A 20,146-nucleotide genomic window follows, 5' to 3' on the forward strand; every position below is an offset into this window, starting at 1 on the left:
TAACTACATTTGTGTACTTGTGAAGGGAACAGGGGAGAAAGAAACCTAAGCCCACGTCCCCCAAACATTCACAAAAGCAAGGCAGTTTTATTTAGATAATGTCAAGTTAGGTTGGAAGCAAGGGTTTTGAATCAATTATTGAAATAGAGCTTCCCGCTTATCGATCAGAATTATATCCCATAAAGATAGGCATACACAGAGTTCAAGGCCAGCCTGAGTCACACAGAACCTTGTTGGGTAGTGGGCTGTTTGTGTGTTCACACACATCTGAGATAGTAAGGTTGACTACTTAAATCTAACGACAACTAGCTGAGGCCAGGAGCATTACACCAAGAGGTACAAAAGGTCATGAAACTGAACACAAAGGAAACACGAACAACAGCTGAAGTGGTTACCTCATTGCACTCATCCACCAGAATGAAGAAGAGATCAAAGCGGGACATGATGGGCGCTGACAGATTGATGTTCTGTTTCAGAGATTTCGATCTGTCGTAGTGTCCGCTGACAGGATTTGCTGCAGCTAAAATGGATGTCCTGGCATTCAGAGTTGCCTGATCATGAGAGAAAATCATGAGACTAAAACACAAAACCCAAATTGGCCAATATAGATACAAGTTCTATCTCATGCAATGAACTAAGTTACTGAACCATCCAAACTCAAGCATGGTATCAGCACAGCTAGCTCTTCTACACAGTGATGAACGGCATGAGTCCCTTAGCTAGCGCTCTGCTAGGAATTACCTTCTAACTAGACATGGGAGGTCTTCATCTGACATGACAGTTGACATTAGCTTCTGACATACCAGACTGAAAACCACCCAATGGTTCATGGAGCTGAGTGCCATGCGGCTAAGAAATCATAGTGAACCTAGCAGGTGCTCCTACAGGAATACTGCTAATAAAATCATGAAGTTAAAAGGAAAAACTGTATGCACTTGCTTACTTGTGTGTAAACTCAGCACATACTTAGTATCCATTGTACTATGAGTTGTACAAATTTCTCTTAAATTTATATACCAGTGTATGACTTTAAAAAAACTATTTTTCAATTTTTAAAAGATTTATTTAATTTTAAAATTATATGTATGCACGTCTTGTGTACTTGTGCCTGCAGTGTCTATACGAGTCAGATGAGGAAGTTGAAATCTCTGGAGTTGTAAGCTGATTCTGAGTTCTGGGAACTGAACTCGGGTCCTCTGCAATAACAATGCCCTTAACTGCTAAGCCATTTGTCTGGCCCCCAAACCTACTACTTTTAATAAGTTAAGATTCTCTTTAATATTGGCTATCATACTGTAATCAGATAATTTCATTTAAATTATCTGTTGATATTTGAGTAATTTGTGGTACTGGCTGTTTTTGTTATAACAAGAAGGCTGTTTAATCAACAAATGCATATTTTATGAAACGTTTACAAAGCACAGCTGGAGGGCTGGAGAGATGGCTCAGCGGTTGAGAGCACTGGCTGCTCTTCCGAAGGTTCTGAGTTCAATTCCCAGCAACGAGTGGTGGCTCACAACCATCTGTAATAGGATCTGATGACTTCTTCTGGTGTGTCTGAAGACAGCTACAGTGTACTCGTCATTTACATAAAAAAAAAAAAAAAAAAAGCACAGCTGGCAAGATGGCTCAGCAGGTTGTGTCCCTTTTATGCAAGTCTAGTAACTGAGTGTGAGCCCCCCAAATCATGTAAAGATGAAAGAACCAAATTCACAAAGTTGTCTTGTCACATAGATGCCAAAGTGGCCCCCAAATAAATATTTAAAAAGCTTTAAATTTCTGAAAAATGAAATGCTAAAAATCACATCAGTACCATTACTTCCTATCACAGCAACATAACTGTACTACTGGACCGTCAGTAACACCTGTACTTTACATTTTAGATTAACATTGCACTTTGGAATAATGTATCCACTAGGTGGATGACTCTGACACACTAATCTGCAGGGCTGAGGGATACCCACCTTCACTCCTGCTTTAGTGATAGATATGGTCTGCTGCTCCATAGCTTCATGAATAGCAACTTGGTCTCGCATGTCCATCTTATCAAACTCATCAATACAACAGACACCCTGTAACCCAAACAGACCTAGCATTAAGAGATTTCCTTGCAGGGCCAAGGATGGAGCTCAGTGGTAGGGTACCTACTTGCCTAGCATGCGTGAGGAAATCAGAGAAACTGCTTTGCAGATTTAAGATGGTAAACTTACAAAGTTTCTTACCAGAGACCTTTCTATTCCCCAGGCAAATGGAGATGGGATATAAACATTCTTAATTCCTGTTTAGGCAAGACTATTCAACAGAACAGAGCTAGAAGGGAATCTCATACCTGACTCACTGAAACTAAGAGCAAAACAAATACTATGCAGGCAACGGACTGCAAAATTTATAAAGCTCAGCATGAAGAGATTTGGGCTGGGTGTAATGGCACATCTGTGATCAAAGAATGTAGGTGGGAGAGGCAGATCTCTGGGAGTTCCAGGCCAATCACAAATACAGACTGATGGGCTTGACCATTGATTTTAGTCTGGAAAAGTCAAGAGCGAAGGAGGAAGGAGTACCACAATGAATATAAGCTTGTATACCCACAAGGAATTACTCTTTGCCAAATATATAGGTAATATCAATGTATTCATGGATAAACCTGAGATGTTAGCAAAGCAACAAACTGGGATGGTCAAGTCACAGTCATCAACACATTCTAGGGATGCTCAGAAAGTATCAACTAATGTATCAATGTAGAGTAATAAAACTGACTAACATACTAATGAATTCAGTAAAAACTATAGCTTGTTATGAAAGGTCGTTCCTATATCCACCAGCGTACAATGTCCTTACGTTGTCAGCCAGCATCAACGCTCCAGCCTCAATGACAAATTCATGAGATTCTTCATCTCTCACCACAGCAGCTGTCAAGCCAGCCGCACTGGAGGCTTTGCCACTGGTGTAGACAGCTCTGGGACTGAACTCATCCACATGCCTATTCAAGAACATCACAAAGATTCATTAACGCAGCAATACACAACACCAGTTCCAGAAATATCAGGTAACAGCAGTTCTAAAACTGATCCAAATTAGTAGGCAGTTGAGCTCCAGTCAGATGAGATGAATACAAGACAAAAACATCATCTTTGAACTTAACAAATGCATTCATTTTTACTTTGTGTGTGTGTATATGTGTGTGTGTGTGTGTGTGTGTGTGTGTGTGTGTGTGTGTGTGTGTGCGCGCGCGCGCGCGCGCGCACATGCGTAGGCGTGGTAAATGAAGGTCAAAGGACAACTTTGTGATTTCTTTCGACCACCCTATACACTTTCCAGGGACTGAACTTCAGCCACCAGGTCTTTGTGTGCTCACTAAGCTATTTTTCCAGCTCCCAAAAATAAACGCTAGGGCTGGTGAAATGGCTCAGTGGTCAAAAGTACTGACTACTCTTAACTTCAAATCCAGGCAACTACATGGTGGCTCACCGTCTGTAATGAGATCTGATGCCCTCTTCTGGTATGTTTGAAGACAGCTACAGTGCACTTACATATAACAAATAAATAAATTTTAAAAAAATTTAAAAAAAAATTAAGAAAGCCAGGTAGTGGTGGTACAGCCTTAAGTCCCAGCATTTGGGAGGTTGAGGCAAGCAGATCTTTACGAGTTCAAGGCCAGATTGGTCTACAGAGCAAGTTTCAAGACAACCAAGGCTACAGAGAACATGCCTCATAAAACCAAAATAAAATTTTTTTAAAAAATTTAAGGAATAGATTTGGGTGTGGAACAAGCTTCTAATCTCAGTACTTAGGAGACTAAGATCATGAATTCGAGGCCATTCTGGGCTGTAGAGAAAAACCCTGTCTGAAAACAATAGAAAAGCAGAGTCTCTGATACTCAATTAGTGATTTTCATAGAATTATTACTACTATAATGGGAGAATAAAAACAACTGGAACATCTATCTATTCATTATGTACAAAACACACTGCAGCACATGCATAAAGTAGATTCCAGCACCACAGCATGGTGAATACAGTGTACTGCACTAAGGGAAGCGAGCTAGACACAGTCCGAAATAGTAGGGTTACACTTATTAGTTAAAGTAAAACGGTGCTTGCTGGGAGCTATGAGAGGGATTGGAGAACCGCGGCTTTACAGGTGTAGTGGTTCAGTTCAGGGGAACAAAAATATGTTCTGGAGACAGAGGGTGGTAGTGACTAGAATTAAACCTAAAAATGGCTAAATTGTGTTTTTACATAAAAGTATAATGTTGTCTACCTCCTGGTCACCCATCTGTTTTATGAGGGACAAGAAATATATTAAACAGAAAGTGGGAAATTACATAAAGCAATTATCTAAAACTCTTTTAAGTTGGACACAGTTGACACATGCTACAGAGACCTGTCTCTAAAACAAACTGTGCAGCTGACACTGACTGCATCCTTGGTAGCAGAGGGGACCAACAAGAACACAAGCATAGCTTTTCCCGCTGTACTACTGCAGGCAGACACGTACTTGAGAAATTGGCTCTTAGCTGTACTTGGATCACCAACAATGCAAACATTTATATCCCCACGAAGAGAGGTTCCTTCCCCTGTGGTCTTAGGAACACCACCGAACAACATCAGTAGAACACCACGTTTTACTTCATCATTGCCTGAAATGAAAAGCTCCAGATGAAAAATTAATTTTCAGGGGATGAGACTAGAGTTTGATCCCAGAAAACCATGTAAAGGTAGAAGGAAATAGCCAACTATACAAAGCTGTCCTCTGACCTTCAACTATATCTTTCCTCTTGGTATGATACATACAAATGCTAACTTAAACAGCTCGGGCACACATAATTTAACCAAAAGAAAAGAAGCCACCATGAGTGTCTTCTCCCATACCACAGGTGTCAGTCGCCCATGCTCACCATCCCAAGAGCCTTTCTTTGTCCACTTCTTATGTGAGGCCTTTCCCACAGCCTTAGCCCTCAAAGACCTTCCCACAAATATAGACTTCCACCACATACCACCACATTTCTAAGTTTTTTTCTTTTTTGCTGGAGTGGGATGAGTGTGCTACCCTTCTGGTCCATTGCCTGTTCTTGCTAGTGGCAGCTTCAGTTCCTTCAGGAATCTGAGGTGACATTTCTTTTGCTGACCAATACTAAATAAATGCACACTACATGCTGAAGGCAATTTGTAGTGCCTCTATTAGCTGCTCCTCCCTCACACCCTTGAGAAATTGGTGACTGAACTCCACTACCCAAAAGATACCTGGCAAATGTATATAAACCATTTATTAAAATAAAACAAAAAACTCCCCCAAACAAACCAACCAAAGAAAAGTAATGGCCTGAGAGACAGTTCATTTGGTAAAGTACTTGCAGGCAAGCCTCAGGACCTGTGATCAGTTCCTAGGAACCATAGGAAAATCCAGCTCCAGCAGCTTACACCTGAAATCCCAGTGCAGGGGAAGCACAGGCAGCCAGATTACTAACTGGGTTTTTCTGACCACCCAGCGCAGCTTACTCAGAGCTGCAGATTAATGAAAGGCTGCCTCAAAACCAAAGCCAACACAAATCCCAAGGAGAACAGCTCCTGGGGACGTCATCTGAGGCTGACTTTGCCCACCATTTTAAGCACACATATGTACACATATAGAAACAGAAAACTAAAAATCCATTCTATAACAAAACTGACACGACGTATGAGACAAATGTGTCGATGGTAAGATGAGTTTCAAATAGTCCATAAAAGCTTTGATATGTGTTATCTTGAGAACCTAAACTGAGTATGCTGGCAGATGCCTTTGATCCAGCACCTGGGAAACAAAAAGAAGCCTAAAATCAACAAAAACTGAGATAGAACCTGTTTGCTGTGGTAGATTATACCTTTAACTCCAGTCCTGTGAGTTCAAGACTAGCTTGGTCTACAGTTCTGGTGCAGCTGAGACTATGTAGTAAGATCTTGTCTCAAACAAAGGAGATAGAACCTAATTTTCTATCTTTGAAGTAGGCATGAATTTAGTGACTCTTGTAGACAGGGTCCAGGCGATACTCAAACTCACATGCATTTCCCTGGGTTGGCCTCCTCCTTGATGGCAGAGAATATAGGTATCACTATGCCTGTGTGACTTGAGTTTTAACAAGTAACTGTGTGAACTTAAGGCCTGTGGCTCCAAGACTAGGAAAGCACTGTCTCCTCCTTGCTTTATTTTCATGTTCTTCACATGAAATGGGCTGCCTGTGGTGAAGACCTGCCCACTAGATGTCTCATTCTTATGGAATCTGAGCTTCCACCTATCCACCAGCACTAAGTCGAGTGAGGCCCTGCATGAGCTCTAGCCCCAATCTACTTCTGGGTGTCCACAGTCTCTGATGATGATCATCTTTATTAAGTGTGTTGGTATGTTGTCTGAATGTGTACCTATTTTCCACTTGCAGGTCTGGTGCCCTCAGAAGCCAAAGGTGCTGGATTCCCTACAGCCAGGGTCATAGACAATAGCGAATTCTGTGAGCCAACCCAGGTTTTCTGAAAAAGCAGTGGGTATCTTATCAGAGCTCTTACCATGTATAGTAGGGAAGAGGCTAGTGCAGAGATTGTGGTACAGGTTTTTGTCCTGACTCATTTCAAACACCTTTTCCCATTCCTTCACCGTCATTTGGTTCTTAATGCTCTCAGCTGTCTGTTCCTCATCTCTGAGTTCTTTTCCTCCAAACTGAGGTGGAAGACAAACAAAGTGAAAAACATTATAGAGAGCCAAGATTACATAAAGGGAAAGAAATTCCACTATAGTAAGATTGCTTGGGAGGTCCAAGTTGTGATTTATTTACTATAGTCCCTAAACTAGGCTTCAGTTAATAAAGATATGTAAAAGCTTATCTTTTATCCAGAGAAGAAATCAAAAGCTACCATTGATTTATGTTACTCTGAATTGTAGTAAGTTCATCACTGACATGAAGATGAAAATTAGCAAAGGGCATTATTCAGCTCTGCCATCTTAGTAAATCTCACACCAAGGTGGAGGATGGAGCCCAATCCCTACCTAGCTGGCACAGATCCTATGCTTAATCTCTAGCACAGTAAACAAATAAGTAAAAATAAGGCCTACCCTTGGGTTGGTTGGTGCAACATAGCAGGCGAGGAAGACCAGCCTGTATGACAGATCCCTGACACCAAGGGCTCGCAGTCCTCGGATGCCCTCTGTCTCATAGCCGTCAACTCCACTGACTCGGGAGTTAGTCTCTGCGCGCGCTCCTGTAAGAGGGAAGGAGAAGGTGTTCCACAGCTCAAACCCTAATGGTGCTCATAGGAACTATGTACTTGAATAAGCCAAAGTTAAAACAGCACCTTTCATAGGAAAATCAATTTTTTATTGTCTTCATCTGTGTTCATTCTGATTGGTAGCCATAAAGGTTACAAAGAAGATTCCAGAAGCCAGATATCCTGAGCAGCAGGTGACCAGGACTCATTACATCTGAGCAACAAATTACTGACCTGGTGTGCTAAGCTTAGAGACATCAGGCACAACAATCAGTGTCCCTGTGAAGTCACATCTGTCACCAGCTTGGGCAGACTCTACAGCTTCGGCTCTCAGGATGACCTCTAAACTTCGGGGAATACTCCCCCGGGGAAGTTCTGCTTGAGTCTCTTGAATGCGAACCTACACCAAGACCAACAGCAAAAGAAAGAGATGCTTTCACATGCTATACATCTGAATATAAATACCCACATAACCCAGCCTCTCTGTACACCGTTTTCTTTGTGTGTGTGTGTGCAGGTGGTTACAGCTATCTCAGGTGTCACTCCTCAGGACCGTCTACCTTCTTTCTTAACACAGGGTCTCTCCCTGGCCCAGAACTCATCAATTTGGCTAGGCTGGATCTGGATGCCTCTGCACATGTTCAAAGTACATGGCACCACGCTGGGTTCTTTACGTGGTGCTAGGGATCAAATACAGGTCTTCATGTCTGTTGACAAACATGTTACTAACTACCCTATCTCCACAGGCCCCCCCTCCCATAACTTTTGACACATACCAATATTCATCTAAAAACTTTGTACTAGGGGCTGAAAGATGTCTCAGCCATCAGGACCATGGGCTGCTTCTCCAGATCACCCACACGGAGGTTACAACTGCAAATACTGCAGCCGCAGAGGCTTCAAAGACTTTGTGTCCTAAAACTTTTTGTCAAATAGTTCAACTGGCTAAGCAATTACATCTCTTGGTTCTGGAGAGGTGGCTCAGTAATTAAAAGCATGATCTACTTTGCAAATGTTGCACTACATGCAGGCAACAGATATAAAAACTTTGTACCCTTTCAGTCAAATAGCTCAATCAGGACTGAAGAGGTGCTCCAGGGCTTAAGAACACTGTTCCTGCAAGACTGGAATTTGATTGCTAGCTTCCTTGTGGAGGCTCATAACCATCTGTGTCATGGCTAGTTCCTGTCATCGTCACACAAACTGTAACTATCTGGGAAGGGGGACCAACCCTCAGTTGGAAAAATGCCTCTATCATGCTGGCCTGTGGGCAAGCACGTGGGGGCATTTTTCTTGATTAATCATTGGTGTGGGAAGGCGCAGAGCACAGTGGTTTGAGCCACTCCCAAGTAAGTGGTCCTGGACTGTAGAAGTGGGCTGACCAAGCCTTGGATAAATAATAAACAGCAAGCAGCATCCACCCGCCCCCCCCCCCATGGTAGTGCTCCCAACCTCCCTGAAGCCGCCACCCTTTAGTACAGTGCCTCAGGCTGTAGGAACCCCTAGCTATAACACCATTTTCGTTGCTATTTCATAACTGTAAATCTGCCATTGTTATGAATTGTTATGTAATCACTTATGTTTTCTGATGATTTTAGGTCGAGATCCACAAGTTGAGACCCACTATTCTATGGCCTCTACTTCAGTTCATACCTCACAGGTCCTGATTTGATGTCCTTCTATGATGGAATGTAACTATAAGATGACATAAATCCCCCCCCCCCCCCCCCAGTTGCTTTTGGTCATGTTTACCACAGCAATAGAACCTAACTAGGACAATCTGTAACACAACCGGATACCTTCTTCTGGCCTCTGTGGGCACTACATTCCTTAAAAAACTGACATCTAAGTAAGTTATTACAAGGGCCAAGAGTGAATTATTAGCAGTAAATTTGATTTAATCTACTTGTCTAATAAATACATTTATATATAAGAATCTAATCTAAACAGAAATAAATACCTTTTGAAAGTCAACAAATCTTGATTTATTAGTGTCGAGAAGGAATCTCTTCCTGTTGGCACACACTGGATTTCGGCAGATATTCGGCTGTGTGTACTTGAACTGCTGTTCTACGTCTTTGATCACTGTTTGACAGTCAAGGCACAGGAAAGTCCCACTCACAAGCTCGGGGTGAACTGGGTGAGTGCGCACCACCTGCCCACTGATTCGGGTGAGCAGCCCAATCCTGGATGAAGTGAGCTCACGAATCCTATTTGAAGACAAACCACATTAATAGATATTCTGTCTTTTCCCTTCAGCTCCGGGGACTGAACCTAAAATCTCATACACTGAGCTACCTACCACCTTAGCTCATTTCCCATCCTCCTAGCGTAAGAAATCTACAAAATGTTTTTTTATTTTTTTGTCTTAATGTATGGGTATGTCTCTGTGCATGTGAGAGCAAACGCTTCCCAAGGCCAGAAGACACGGACTCTTCCTGGAGCAGGAGTTACAAGTGGTTGTGAGCCTCAGATACTCGTGCTGGAAACTAAACTCAGGTCCTCTGCAAACAGTTCACTCTTACCAGGTGAACTATCTCTCCAGGCCGTAATTTCTTTTGAATTATTTAACAGAAATTAAAATAAAAACAAAAATAAAAATGAGCTGGGGAGTGGTGGTGTACAGCTTTAGTTCCAGCACTTGGGAGGCAGAGGCAGGTGGATATCAGAGTTTGAGGCCTGCCTGGTCTACAGAGCAAGTTCTAGGACAGCCAGAACTGAACAGAAAAACAGTCTCAAAAAGCCAGAATAAGTAAATAAAAACAAAAATGAAATATGAAAAGACTGAAGAAATAAACCCCTGGGTGGGTGCCATGCCATGCAAGTGCCCACAGCGTGTCGCTGGAGGGGCAGATCTGGGTGCTCACTGGGGGGTCGGCCGAGCTGGAGGACCGGCTCAGACTCAGGAAAAACAGATTCAGGGTTGGAGCACGTGGTGGTTCAAAGAGTATTTGCTGCTCTCCTAGAGGATCTGAGTTCCTAGCACCTAAGCCACAACAGGAAACTCACTGCAGGGGATCCAGCACCTTTTCCTGGTCTCTTTGGGTAGTGTACACACTTGAGATTCTCACACACACACACACACACACACACGAATAAAACTTTAACAATTTTCTTCAAGTTAAGATGTTTCAAAGTTGGGCTGGAGAGATGGCTCAGCGGTTAAGAGCACTGACTGATCTTCCAGAGGTCCTGAGTTCAATTCCCAGCAACCACATGGTGGCTCACAACCATCTGTAATGGGATCTGATGCCCTCTTCTGGTGTGTCTGAAGACAGCTACAATGTACTCACATACATGAAATTAAAAAAAAAAAAAAGATGTTTCAACGTTATATACTTAGGTGGGGGTGGTGGTACATGCCTTTTAAACAATTATTTATTTTTATTACGTGCACTGGTGTTTCACCTGCATGGATGCTTGTCTGTGAGGGTTTCGGATGCTCTGGAACTGGAATTATAGAGCTGTGAGCTGCCATGAGTGCTGTGAATTGAGCCTGCTCCTCTGGAAGGGAAGCCAGTGCTTTTAACCATTCAACATCTCTCCCAGTCTTAGTGGTGCATGGCTTAACCTCAATACTTCCAGAGGCAGTATTCTGTAATGACTGCTGTGGGTTCAAGGCCAGCCAGTTCTATACACTGTGAGTCCATAGTCATCAAAGTCCAAAATTCATGAGGTTTTTTTTTTTTTTACTTTTTTTTTAAATTAATTAATGCATTCTTTTTTTTTTTAAAAGGCAGAATTTCACTACATATTTCTGGCTGACCTGAACTCACTCTGTTAGACCAGCTGGCCTTGAATATTTAAGAGATCCACATGTCTCTGCTTACTAAGTGCTGAAATTAGGAATGTGCCAATCATTAGCCTTACTCATGAATTTCTGCAACTGTTCTCACATTTTATCCTCTTGGCAAATCTTGCCTCCCAAATTCGCTAAAAGATGCCTTAAAAATATCAATACTAAGTATCTGCTTCACTTCATAGTGCCTATCCTAGCTCCATAGAAAAACAAATTTCTCCAAACTAAGCTTTCTGGGTATTAGGTCTAGGTATTAGGGTAAAATGTCAGCATGAACTCGCTGTGACAGCACTTGCCACAAGGAAACCTGAGGATTGGGATTTGAAGGCAGCATGAGCTACTCAGAGGGCCTTATCTTTAAAAGACACAAGCAAACAGAGGAACTTTCACAGTGTCAGTGCTCCATGAGAGGTGAGGACCCTGAGATGCAGCAAAGGAAGGCTGATTTGTGTCCTACACAGGTAGCAATTGCATGGCTGTGCACCCCCAGTTTTCTAAGTGCCCAGTAAGTGGTGTGGGATATGATGAGTCTTTCACCCTCAAAGGCTCCTTCCTTACTTGTGTCTAGTAGGAAGGTCTTGGAACGCAACATAAAAATCCTTAGCAAAAGGGATCTCCTTTCGGTCTTTGACAAAGGTCTTCAAGGCTCGACACAGGTAAGGGTAGACTCTGAAAAACAAGGAGAACCAGTGACAGATTAGTCTTACTAAGTCTGTCTTCTTTTTCATGTTTGTCAACTTTGAGAGCCCAGCATTTCATCTGGTCACCATCAAACTTTATCAATCATCTCTTATCCCACTACAGACAGAAGCACCAGAGACACTTCGTCTCTCCTTGAAGCTGGGCCCCACTGCTGACTAGCTAGACTGGCTAGCCAGTAAGCACCAGGGATCGTCCTCTTCCCATTCCCCAGCCTTGGGGTTGTAGGCATCAGCTACCACACCTGGTCTATGTAGCTGCTGGGAACTGAACGCTGATCCTAATGCTTATACAGCAAGCACCTTCACCTGTGTGGCTATCTCACCCAGCTCCCCTTCAACTGTTCTTCACTAGCTATGAGTGAAAAATTTCAGAGTCCTCTAGCTTCCAACCCACCATGAAAACACGACCATGCTTCTAATTGGTGTCTTTACTTCTCTTTTATCACTATTAACATTCATATTTATACAAATATTTACTTATAGGAAATATAGACCAATAATTGTGAACAAAGTTTTTTGTCATACATAGTTAAAAACAAAAATGAGCTAAAGTTATTTCTACCCCTAAAACACTCCAGCTATGCTGGATATGGTGGTACACACCTATAATCCCAGTACTTGGGAGGCAGAGACAGAGGTCTCTGTGTCTGAGGCCGGCTTGGTCTACAAAACAAGATCAAGGCCAACCAGGGTATATACTGAGACCCTGATTCAAAACAGACGACAAAACAAAATGCTACACTGACCTATTAAAATGTTCCTAAGGAATTTTATTTTGAAAATTATACATTAGATCAAAAAGGGCAGGATACTTCATCTGTAACATTCTCCAAAACTATACACACATAGGAAGACATCAAAATGCAGTAAGATCCTTATAAAACTCTAGATTTGAGAGGCCGTTGAAAGCTTCAACAGGCCTTCAAAGAATGGCTATCAAGGAGTAGTAAAGTTGAAAGCATACAGATAATCTGATTTTTCCCCCCTCTATTTCTTTTCTTTTTATAATAGATACACGCCGGGCAGTGGTGGCTCATGCCTTTAATCCCAGCACTTGGGAGCCAGAGGCAGGTGGATTTCCGAGTTCGAAGCCAGCCTGGTCTACAAAGTTCCAGAATAGCCAGGGCTACACAGAGAAACTCTGTCTCGAAAAACCAAAAACAAACAAACAAAGAATAGAATAGATGCACACGGGTTAGCAGGATGGTGCAGTCACCAAAGCTGAGACTTTGTGTTCAGTCCCCAGGAAGGACTGAACTGACTCATGTGAGCTTTTATGAAATCTACACTTACCACGGCACACCTGCCCCTTTAAATAAAAATTTAAAAGAGACATACATTACTTCCACAATCAGAAAAGTAATAAAAACAGAATACAACATTACTGCAACAAAGAGCCCAAATTCTAGCTGTTCAGGAAGCTGAGGCAAGACTCCAAACATGATGAGCTCAAGGTCAACCTGGGCAGCACCTAGGTGAGACTCCACCAGAGAAATCACTATCTGTGGTGCCAGGATAGGACTTTGTACCTGAGACTGAATTCACTAGATAAATTATTCTAAGTATCTACTCCAGGGAAGAGATGGGACAGGTGGAGATCAGATAAAACGAAAAAGCAATGTAAAAGCAACTGTTGTTTGTTATCTCACATGAGAAATCCAAGTTCCTCAAAGGCCTAGGCTAAAGTTAGCCCTGCATCAACAGGACCACTTGCTGTACCAGAGGGCCTCTCCTTGGAGGGATAATTGTGACAGCTGCCCTTTCTTACAGGGAACATCCAGGGCAAGGAGCTGGCTTCCCAGGCTTCATGTCCACTCAAGGGAAAACGAATCCATGCTTACCTATAGAACTCTTCCTGAATGGTGGTAGATAGTTGTTGGTTATATTGTTCCAGGTCTGCAAAACTCACAACCAGTGTGTTTCTCTCAGGACGAATTAGTTCCTCTGCAAACTGCAAGTATTTAATTTCTCCATCACTACCCTGGAACCTGCAGATACATACAAGTCACATTAAATAGTGTAACTAGGCAGTAAAAATTAACCTGGACATTAGGTAACTTAGTATATTGATTAATCAGTATCGAGTTTACGATCAGAGGGGTTCACACTCAGTATTTACATGATTTGGGGCAAATTATTTACTTTTCTAAACTTAATCTCATAAAATTGCTGATGAGTAGATTAGGGAATACCTTTAAAATGAATTGTACAATGCCTATACATTTATGTATTTATCCTATTTATGTTTGTGTTTATATTGTGCCCCACATGTGAAAGTACAACTTACAGGGACTACAAAGATGGTTCAGCTGTTATGAGTGCTTGCTGATCTTATAAGACCTGAGTTCCGTTCCAAACACTCACATCAGGAAGCTCACAATTATTTTAATTCCAGACTTAGAGGATCTGACAGCCTTTTCAGGCCTCCAAATTAAAATATAAATAAAACAAAACAAAACTTATGGAAGTCGGTTCTCTCTTTCTACCATGATCCTAGGGACTGTCAGGTTTGCAATAACCACGGAGCCATTAACCCCAGCCTCAACTCAATTAACTTAACTTTTTTTTCTTCTTAAAAATTTTAGATTTTAGCCAGGAAGTGGTGGCACACTTAATTCCAGCACTTGGGAGGCAGAGACAGGCCAGCCTGGTCTACAGAGTGAGTTCCAGGACAGCCAAGGCTACACAGAGAAAACCTGTCTCGGGGGAAAAAAAAATATTTTTTTTCAAGATTTTATGTGAGTATTTTACCTTCATATATGCATGTGTACCATGTGTGCAGAGGGGCTTAAGGAGGTCAGAAGACAGTAATGGGTGTTTCTAGAACTGCAATTACCAGTTGGGTGCTGGGAATAGAACCTAGGTCCTCTACATGAGCAGTCACTGCTTTCAACCACTGGGCCATCTCCCTAGCCCTGATTTAGCAGTTTCTCCAGCTCCTTCTCTGCCCCACCCCACTTCCACGTCAGGGTTTCTTTGTGTAGTCCTGGCTAACCTGAGGCTTTCTCTATTCCAAACTCAAAGAGTTTCACCTGCCTCTGCTTCCTGATACTGGGATTAAAGGTGTGTGCCAGTACCACACATCACACACCCAGATGATTTAACATTGTCTAATGAATAGGCTTTTAAAATTATTGTTATGTGTAATTAAGATCAAAGAGTTAAAACCCAAATGTTCAGCGGGGTGTGGTGGTGCATGCCAGTAATCCCAGCACTTGGGAGGCAGAGGCAGGCGGATTTCTGTGTTTGAGGCCAGCCTGGTCTACAGAGTGAGTTCCAGGACAGCCAGGGCTACACAGAGAAACCCTGTCTCAAAACAACAACAACAACAACAACAACAACAACAACCCCCAAATGTTCTATTTCCATTCATCATAATTTAAGAAGCAGAATAAAAAGGCAGGAAACATTGTTCAGTGCCAGTGCTTGCCTATCACGTACAGTCTTAGGTCTAACCTCTAACACACACACACACACACACACACACACACACACACACTTAAAGCAAGCAAAACAACAACCCACACGGAAATGAGGTATCACCACTAAAGAGCTCAAGAAAATGAAAGCACATTAATTTTTTTGGGAGGTGGGGGGCAAAACCAATTCCTTTTCCAACTACAGAAAGAAGCACTCGAGCATAAAACATCACATCTAGTATCTAAAGTACAGAAAAGGTAGTGAGTGTCGTTTCTGTCCTGGGCTGGCATTCTTAGGAGACAATACCCATAAACAATAAATGTTTCTATTGACAAGTGCCAAAAATAGAAGCCAATCATGCTTACAGGAATAGCTATAATAAAGACTCCCCAATGTAAAAGGTGGCATTGGTGTCATTAAACGGTACATTTACAAAGAAGTGGCAGAGCTTGGTGATGTGGGCCTGTTAATCCTTGTTACTGAGTCTAAAGGTGGAAGGTTAGAAGTTCGAGGTCCAACTAGGCACCTTAGAGTGCCTAGGACCTTCTCTCAAAGGCCCAGGGAGCTGGGTGCAGTGGTGCACTCCTTTATCCCAGCACAGAGAACGATTTCTGTGAATCCAGACAGCTATGCAGCACAGTAAGGTCTGTCAAAGAAATCAAAGGGAGCTACTGCTCAGGGGTAGAATGCTGGTCTAGCATGCGTACGGCTCTGGGTTCCTCCCCTAACACATTAAGAAAACAAGCAAGCAACAAGAAAACAGATGGCTGAGCCACCCAGGGTGACTGAGGGCGGTTTTGGAGAATGAAGTTAATAGAAAATCTAGACACAGCTGGGTGGTGACGGTGCACACATTTAGCCCCAGTGCTTGGGAGGCAGAGGCAGGCACATCTCTGAGTTTGAGGGGCTACACAGAGAAACCCTGTCTCAAAACAAAAAAACGAAAAAGAAATATTTTAGACTATTCTGTAAACAAAAGCAAAGCTGCTCTGTGAAAGGAAGTTGGTTATTTTAAAACTTAAGTCCTGTTTATGCCTAGCTCTAGCTCTTAGCTACCAAGAAAAGGCACTTTTAGTATCTGCAGAAATGAACGTTTCCAAAAGACTTTTGTGTGGACGGCCAGAGGGCTGAGAATCCCACTGTTGACGAGGGAAAGCATCTGGAAAACAGCAGGCTTGCCTGGGATCACAGGGAAAGCAGCAGCTACGGCTGGTTGCCTGAAAGGTCTAGAGTGGCGGGTGTCAGCCTTCCTAATGCTAAGACCCTTCAATACAGTTCCTCATGTTGTGGGGACCCCAGCCATAACACAAACCATCTCACTGCTACTTCATAACTGTAATTTTGCTGTTATGGATCATAATGTGCACCTGGATCTGATATGTGCCCCGCGGGTCCTGACCAGCATGTTGAGAACTGCTGGTTTACAGACTATCATCAAAAGGTGTCTTGGGTTTTGAAGGAGGAGCAGCTGTATTGACTGCCAAAAACATTACAAAGGTAGGAATATAGAACTTAAATTACAGAGGGTTTTTATTTGTTTGTTTTTGTTTTTCAACACCGGGGTTGTCTATGTGTAGCCCTGCCTGTCCTGGAACTCTGTAGACCAGGCTGGTCTCAAACTCATAGGATCTGTCCACCTCTGGCTTGTGCCACACCACTGCCCTGCTTACAGTTTTAAGGACAGCAGAACTTCAAAAGACAGCTGCAGATCCAAAAGGACGATGACTAGATTAGCAATCTGTGGTAACCAGTATACACGTGCCATGCCATTTTATTCTGCCTTAAAAAGAAAACCCTCTACAATAAGCTACATGTCTAGCAAAATTAGCCACACACACTTAAATGAGGCACCTATAGCAATCCAGTTCAGTGTCAAGTGTGGCAGTTGTCAGGAAGCTAGGAAAGGCTATAACTATGTAGAGTTGAAAGAGTTTCAAACAGGGATCATTGTTGTACAAGTTGAATGCACTTCAAGATGCTTTCTGTACACTCCCAAAAGGTCAAAACTGTAAGTTTTTTGTTATATACTGACATAATCTTTAAAAAGAAAAAGGGAAAGAAAAAGAAAAGATTTTTGTAAGCCAAGCCATGGTGTTTACTCTAAGGAGCACACTGGTCTGTGGTTGCTGCTATTGGAAGAGGAACGATGGAAAGGAGGCAGATGCCCAGAAGAATCCTTTCCTTATATAGGGCAAACTCACTGCACTGAACAGTCATCAAGCCATAGGTTCCTGTTAGAACTTTCTTCAACACAAGCTGGCCCAGGCTTGCTTGCACTGCGAGCTCCGCAAGCTCCCGGTACCTGGCTGTGTGCTCAACCCTACCCAAGAGGTAACGGCGCCCCTCAAACCCTGGCCTCCCTGGACTGGGCGGTGAGCCCCGAAATAAAACAGGAAGGGCTGCCTTTCATTCCCAGCATCGCATCAACCAGGCACGGCGGTGCACGTCTGTCATCCCGGCACAAGCTAAGTGGAGGCAGGAGGATCACAAGTTCAAAATCATCTTTGCCTATACGGAGTTCGAAACCCCGTCTCAGAAATGCAAAGAGAAAGAAGCAGAGTATGACGCAAGGGAGCACTGCGGCGGGGAAAGGAGTCGAGGAGGCTTTGGATTCCGGCCTGGCCGGGCCCCATCCCTTCCCGAGCACTCTAGGCCCGGCCTCGGCCAGGCCCGGCTCGGCCCGGCCCGCGAGCCCCCGGAGGCCACTCACTCTTCCAGGAAGTCTAGGAACAGCTTCTGGCATTTCTCCGCCACCTCGTCGCGCACCTCCGGGTGCTGGCTTCCGGCGCCGGGCTCCGCGGCCGCTGCGAGGTCCATGGCAGCGCTGAGAGGACGCACTGCTGAGGAAAGACCACCGCGGAGGAGAGTCCGCAGCTGCGGAATGCCGGGCCGCAGGTTCCACGCGCAGCTCCTTCCGCGCTGCCGCTTCGCGCGCGTCTCCGGCTAGTCCCGCCCTCTCACCTCGGCCAATAATGGGGCAGGAGCTGAGCTACTTCGCGCCAAACCGGTCCAATCAATGGCGGTTCCGTCCAGAGCCCCGCCCAACACACGCACTTTTCGCGCCAAAAGCAGACTCCTTGAAGCTTTTGCCCATGCGCAAAATAATCGCACCCACCCTCCGGTTATTTTGGCTTGAGGCGCTTCAGAGGTGGTGGATTTTTCTCTCCTTCCCTTCCTCCCGCCTCCTCCTCCTCCTCGTCCTCCTCCCTGTCTGCCTCCCTCCTCCCCCTCTTTCTCCCTTTCTTCTCTTTTGCCTTTCTTTTTGTCTCTCTTACCCCCCTCCCTTTCTCCCTTCCCACACCAGGGTTTATATAGATTTATTAATTGAGAAAATAACATCAGAGTGGAAGGAAATCCAAAGAAGGAATACACTTAAAACTTTTCTCCTATTTTTATGTTTTTTAGGTTGTTTCCCTGGTATTGGGACATAAGAATAAGACCCCGTAAAAGAGAAAAGCCACTCAGAGTCAAACCTACTGTGAAGAAAGTAAGGTCTGAGCAAACCACAGGAGAGAGCCCCTTAAAAGTCAGCTGGAGGACTGGAGAGATGGCTTAGAGGGTAGCTCATTCTGCAGAGGACCCAAGCTGGTTTTTATTTATTATTACATCTAAGTACACTACAGCTGTCTTCAGACATTCCAGCAGAGGGTGTCAGATTTCATTACAGGTTGTGATGCTACCATGATGGTTGTGAGCTACCATGTGGGTGCTGGGATTTGAACTCAGGACCTTCGGAAAACCAGTCAGTGTTCTTAACCACTGAGCCATCTCTTTAGCCCCACCCACCATCACTTTTATCCTGGGCCTCTAGGACACAGTAAACCTGGACCCAAATAAATAAGTCACTTTTCGAGGCTTACTGGATGTTAAAATTTTAATGCCCGGAAGAGTAGATCAAATTAATATTTTAATACTATTAAGAGATATACTATAGAGGTTTGCGATTGAAGGTATTATCTTACTCAAAGATGCTAAGACTTGAAGCCTTGAACCTCTCCGTCTTTTGCCAATTCCAAATGTAGCCTTCACTGTGTGAGTATTCTGGGGTTTTCTAGAGGAACGAAACATAAATACACACATACAGGATTTATACAGGATTTATTACGTTTGGCATACAGGCTGTTGTCTGGCTAGTTCAGCAGTGGCTGTCTTCCAACAAAAAGGCCAAGAATTGGATAGTTGTTCAGTCCCCAAGGCTGGCTGTCTTAGCAGGTCTTCATTAAATGTTAGAGTCCTGAAGAAACAGGTTCTGATACCATTAATTGCTGCCTCAGCAGCAGGTCAGATGCATTTGCCAGTGAGAGTGAGGGCAAAGCAGGCAAAGCCACAAATGGCTTCCTTCTGTGTCATTTAAGGTACACTGTCACCAGGTGTGGCCCAGATATTGGGTGGGCCTTTTTTTTGGGGGGGGGGTTGGATTTGTTTTTTTCGAGACAGGGTTTCTCTGTGTAGCCCTGGCTGTCCTGGAACTCACTCTGTAGACCAGGCTGGCCTCGAATTCAGAAATCCGCCTGCCTCTGCCTCCCAGAGTGCTGGGGTTACAGGCGTGCGCCACCACCACCCGACTTTTTTTTTTTTTATCTTTAGATTCCTGGAACCTGATTTCTAGACCAGGCTGGCCTTGAAGTCAAGAGATCCACCTGCCCCTTCCTTCCAAGTGCTGGGATCCAAGGAGTGCAGCAGCACTCCGGGTGTCTAGGGTAGGCCTTCTGGTTACAAGAGATCCAGATTCAGGGTGAGTTTTCTCACTTCACAGGATCCAACCAAGAAAATCCTTCACAAGTGTGTCCAGATGCTCCGGTTTAGTTAATTCTTGAAGTAAAGTTGACAACTAAGATCAGCCATCACAGTGTGAGTGTGTGTTGTGTGTTTTGCTAAGTTTTTTCCCCCTTTTTTCCTTTTGATAAAGCTCCAGTCCAGCTAGTACTACAAAGTGAGACTCTGCCTTAAAAAAAATAAATAAAAAATAAATAAAAGAAAGAAAAAAAAAGAAA

The 20,146-nt window shown here is 43.6% G+C and overlaps 1 protein-coding gene across 1 annotated transcript in view; it reads right to left on the reverse strand.

Annotated features, from left to right (window-relative positions):
* The window catches only part of Mcm6 (minichromosome maintenance complex component 6), a 28,207-nt gene extending 10,110 nt beyond the window's left edge, over positions 1-18,097 (reverse strand). Inside the window, exons 1-11 of the mRNA XM_052200053.1 lie at positions 17,863-18,097; positions 13,574-13,720; positions 11,590-11,700; positions 9,193-9,442; positions 7,467-7,632; positions 7,081-7,226; positions 6,537-6,687; positions 4,498-4,639; positions 2,839-2,980; positions 1,965-2,072; positions 396-551 (exon numbers count right to left, since the gene is read on the reverse strand). Coding sequence (XP_052056013.1) covers positions 396-551; positions 1,965-2,072; positions 2,839-2,980; positions 4,498-4,639; positions 6,537-6,687; positions 7,081-7,226; positions 7,467-7,632; positions 9,193-9,442; positions 11,590-11,700; positions 13,574-13,720; positions 17,863-17,969 — 1,626 coding nt within the window. The 5' untranslated portion in view covers positions 17,970-18,097. The remainder of the gene's footprint in view (positions 1-395; positions 552-1,964; positions 2,073-2,838; positions 2,981-4,497; positions 4,640-6,536; positions 6,688-7,080; positions 7,227-7,466; positions 7,633-9,192; positions 9,443-11,589; positions 11,701-13,573; positions 13,721-17,862) is intronic.
* Positions 18,098-20,146: the final 2,049 nt, after the last annotated feature.

This window comes from Apodemus sylvaticus, chromosome 12 (genome assembly GCF_947179515.1).
Source record: "Apodemus sylvaticus chromosome 12, mApoSyl1.1, whole genome shotgun sequence".
NCBI lineage: Eukaryota > Metazoa > Chordata > Mammalia > Rodentia > Muridae > Apodemus > Apodemus sylvaticus.